The sequence below is a fragment of the Cladosporium halotolerans genome, assembly GCF_011745625.1.
Source record: "Cladosporium halotolerans strain TM138-S3 chromosome Unknown Sca109, whole genome shotgun sequence".
NCBI classification, from domain to species: Eukaryota; Fungi; Ascomycota; class Dothideomycetes; order Cladosporiales; family Cladosporiaceae; genus Cladosporium; species Cladosporium halotolerans.
This window is the reverse complement of record NW_027191559.1, coordinates 1-3,666: the sequence shown is the minus strand read 5'-3', so window position 1 is coordinate 3,666 and position 3,666 is coordinate 1. Positions and strand designations below refer to the sequence as shown.

At 45.9% G+C, this 3,666-nt stretch overlaps 1 protein-coding gene across 1 annotated transcript; it reads right to left on the bottom strand.

The window, feature by feature from the left end:
* Window positions 1–747: 747 nt before the first annotated feature.
* WHR41_09398 (uncharacterized protein) lies at window positions 748–1,658 on the bottom strand. The gene is made up of 2 exons (XM_069378001.1): window positions 1,467–1,658; window positions 748–1,417 (listed from the first exon to the last, which is right to left on the bottom strand). The coding sequence occupies exons 1-2, from the start codon at window positions 1,576–1,578 to the stop codon at window positions 1,161–1,163; spliced, it is 369 nt and encodes a 122-aa protein (XP_069224998.1). The 5' UTR covers window positions 1,579–1,658; the 3' UTR covers window positions 748–1,160.
* Between the last annotated feature and the right edge of the window lie 2,008 nt (window positions 1,659–3,666).

The following is a 3,666-nucleotide window of genomic DNA, read 5'->3' as shown; positions in this document are numbered from 1 at the left end:
CTAGCCAGCTAGTCAATCCTAAATATGCATTTTCACATCATTTCTTCTGAGCCTTCCCGCAATCAGGGCATTTGCCTGCCACGTTGGTTGTGAATCCAAGATGGGTATGTCTGCCAGTGGTTCCAGAAGCTGGACAATGCTTCCATGCCATTGGTCTGTCGTGGCCGCATCCAAGATAGTGGAAGGTTTCGAAGCCGCACATGCTGTCTCTATTCTTAGATCAGCTTGATAAGAATTGTGCTCATGGAATCCTCACGTGAAGTGGGTTGCCGGTAATAGTCGAATGGATCAGACTGCTTTGATCTTTGGGCTGCGTAGTTCAATCGCTGTGTTTGAGTGGGAACAGAGAATGAATGAGAGGTGAGAAGAATACAGTAGCTCATATACTGTCAAAGCTGCTCACCTCGCAATCGGATGTTTCAGGAAGGCATGCTGCCTGCGCCGCCGCAGGCGTTAAGCGACGGGGCTGAAACGCTGTCCATGCAAGCCATAAAACATTCTGATTAGCTTCCAAGAAGCCAGAACAATGTGCTACTCTTTGCCCTTACCTGCCTTGATCAACACAGGGTAGCTGGGGGCGCCGCTCCATTGTTTAAGCGCTGCACCTGAAACAGCGCCCACCCATGTTGTCACTAAATTAGTAACTATGCCCGCCCCAAGAACGTCCGGGGCGCTTCTGGCCTGCTTTCGCGACTCAGTCGCCCATCGCGAACCATTTACAGGAGCTGCCAGAACAAATGAAGAAGATGTGTTGATACACTTCGAAGATGGCAGCTTTTGCGTGATGGAAATTCTGATCTTAGCTACATGCCTGAAGTGCGCAGAAGGCTTTACAGGCAGAGTACCAGTGGAGTTGACCACGTATGCTGCTTTTCGTGTTCTCCTGCTCGCTAATCCGCAAGTAACATACAACCTCTGCGTTCAGGACGATACTCCTCTGCCTGTTCCTCCAAGGCCATTCTGCCTCTTGCGCGCCTGCTTCGGAGCGCGGCATTGAGTGCGGCCCTTGCGAAGAACCGCAGCTGCTCTCGCTTAGGCTCCAGTCTCAAGTGCAATCCTCAGATGTCTGTAGAACCAAAAAAATGGATTCCAAGATCAGGGCAGATGTACGCTGTGCCTTGTCCCGCATTCCCATGACTGACTGGCGTTCTTGTGCCGTTCTAATTGTTGGTGTTGAATTTGTAATCGCATTTGGGGCACGTGTAAAATATTGTTGATCCCTCATCGGCGCTACGCAGTTGAGCCTCGCTGAATCGCAGCTGCGGATTGTGACATCTAGGACATTCTTCATTCGCAGTCTGTTGGGAGTTGGCAACATCCTGTGAGATTTCGATCGTATTCGACAAGAGTTTGCGTCGCAATGATGAAGGAAATGCTTCGGGTCGCGATACCGTAGTTTGTTCGTCGGGCCACTGGTCTGCGAAACGTTCAGCGCAATTCATACTGCATATCAAAGGCATGCATACTGCTATTTGACTTTGCGCAGACATCGCATATGATGTGCGGCATCTGTTGTCTATTTGCTCGCGGGAGCAGATTTCCGCAATCAGTACAGAATAAGAGCCCTATGAAGCTCATGTTGTTTACCAGGGCATCAAGCTTTGCGAATAGCAATCCGGGACAAAGAGAAGGATGCGAGGACGTCAAACAAACGCGGTCGCAATCTCAGATTTTGAGACCGGAAATTTTCGGTCCGGACCGCAATCGCCGCGACGCCCACCCTTCATCCGCAAGTTTGAAGGTCGCGGGAGCTCCCGCCGGCTCCGCGGAGGTGACCAACTTTATTATGTCGATCGTGATCTCTACTTGATGAATTTATAACTCTCTTAGTATTACTTTGAATTACTTCAAATTATAATAGGGAGTAGCTAATAGATATCTCTTTAAATATGGTATACTATTATTATACTTAGGCTTTTATTAGAGATGAAAGCTAAAGAGATAGCTGAGAAGCTGGATAGTCTTACTGCCAAGCCAAATTTGGTAGGAGCATAGACAACATTTAAACTTACGGATAGAGGGTAGGCGTACTTACCTCTACTAGACTATATCCTAGATAATAGAACGGCTATCTACGCGGTCGGTGCTTCGGTACGCGGTTAAGCCTATAGGTAAACGACAGGAGAATAGCAAAAGATAAGTTATTAATAAGATATAGCGTAGATAACGGATATAGAGCGAATATTAGAAGATTCCCGCTATATATAGATAGACGTTACTTAATTAATTACCTATCTCTTACTATTCTCCTATCGTTTACCTACGTACCTAATTAGGTTTTAGGGCACCGATCGCGTAGATAGTCGTTTTATTATCTAAATCGTCGCCGTTATCGTTCGGCGCTTTAGCTTTCGAGCCTTTATAGAAGCGATAGGTAGCCCGAATAAAGATAGATAGAGATATACTAGATACGCTACGGTAAGAAGAACGTTATATATCTAAATACATGTCGTTAGGGATTATTAACGGAGGTTGCGGCTTATAAATAAGCGCTAGACTAGTCGTTCTATAGGATTAGTCTTAGGGCCCGCTAACTAGGGCTAGACGCGAAGATACTCCGGTATCGCGATTATAGCTATTTTTTAGTCGCTCGGGTAGCTCCGCGGGTTATAGCGGGCTTACCGCCCGCACGACCGTAGTATAGTCGCGTCTTAGCGGTTCTAAACATTTTATAAGCTAATAAAGTATCGAGACCACTAGCGATAACTTAGTATAATATCCTATTTCTAAGACGAATCTATTCGGTATTAGCGTCTACCTATATAGTACTAGAATACTAAACCGCTATACGATAGCTATATACGTTTTTATTCGAAGGCTAGAAATAAGAGGCAGATCTCTAGGCTTAAAACCAATCCGGACTATTATAGGCATTCTTAAAAGGTATATCGACTTATCTCCTAATAAGTTCCGATTTCCACTATCTCACCTTTAGTATATTTATAGAACCCGCGTAGAATCCTCGATACCTTTACTACGTCGATAGGGCTTTTCGACGCCCGTATCTCCTAAAACAATTCCCTAGCCTAACGGCCGGAGTAAGTGCGAATATAGTGAAAGAGTCCGTATAACTTATTTACTTCCGCTTAGAGCGCGGTGATTTTTCGCTAGAGAGATACGAAACGTATCGAGTTAGGTTTAATATCGTACTCGTAAAGGACGCCCTTCTTTATATAACGTTCGTAAGAAGGTCGCCGGCTATCGCACTACTAAAGCGTTAGAGCCCTTCTAGAGCCTTCTTGTTTTTTCTAGGTATAACTTACCTTTGCTTTTCCCCTCTAATAAGCTATATACGTAACTTTAACCTAACTTCTCCGTACCCGCAGTATCGGCGGCGACAGCGCTTAGAGGCCGTTATAATTGGCGTCGATCGTCCGAAAGACAGGATCCAACGTGTGAGTAGTCGTGATTTTAGGCGCTAAGGGCCTTAGTGTTCGTTGTTCCCTAGCCATCGCGACGCATACTAAATTTGATTTGATATAGACAAAGCTTCTAGCGTGAATGTTTGAGAACTCGCAAATATTAATGTGGTAGAGATGCAGTGCAGACTGCTTGGTGATGTATCGTAGCGCGACTCCCTGGCAACTGAAGGATCAGATCGATCGGAGGAGACGGCTTGAACCGTGTCCCGGTCTGCGTATTGGACGCCTGCATCTTGGCACCGCT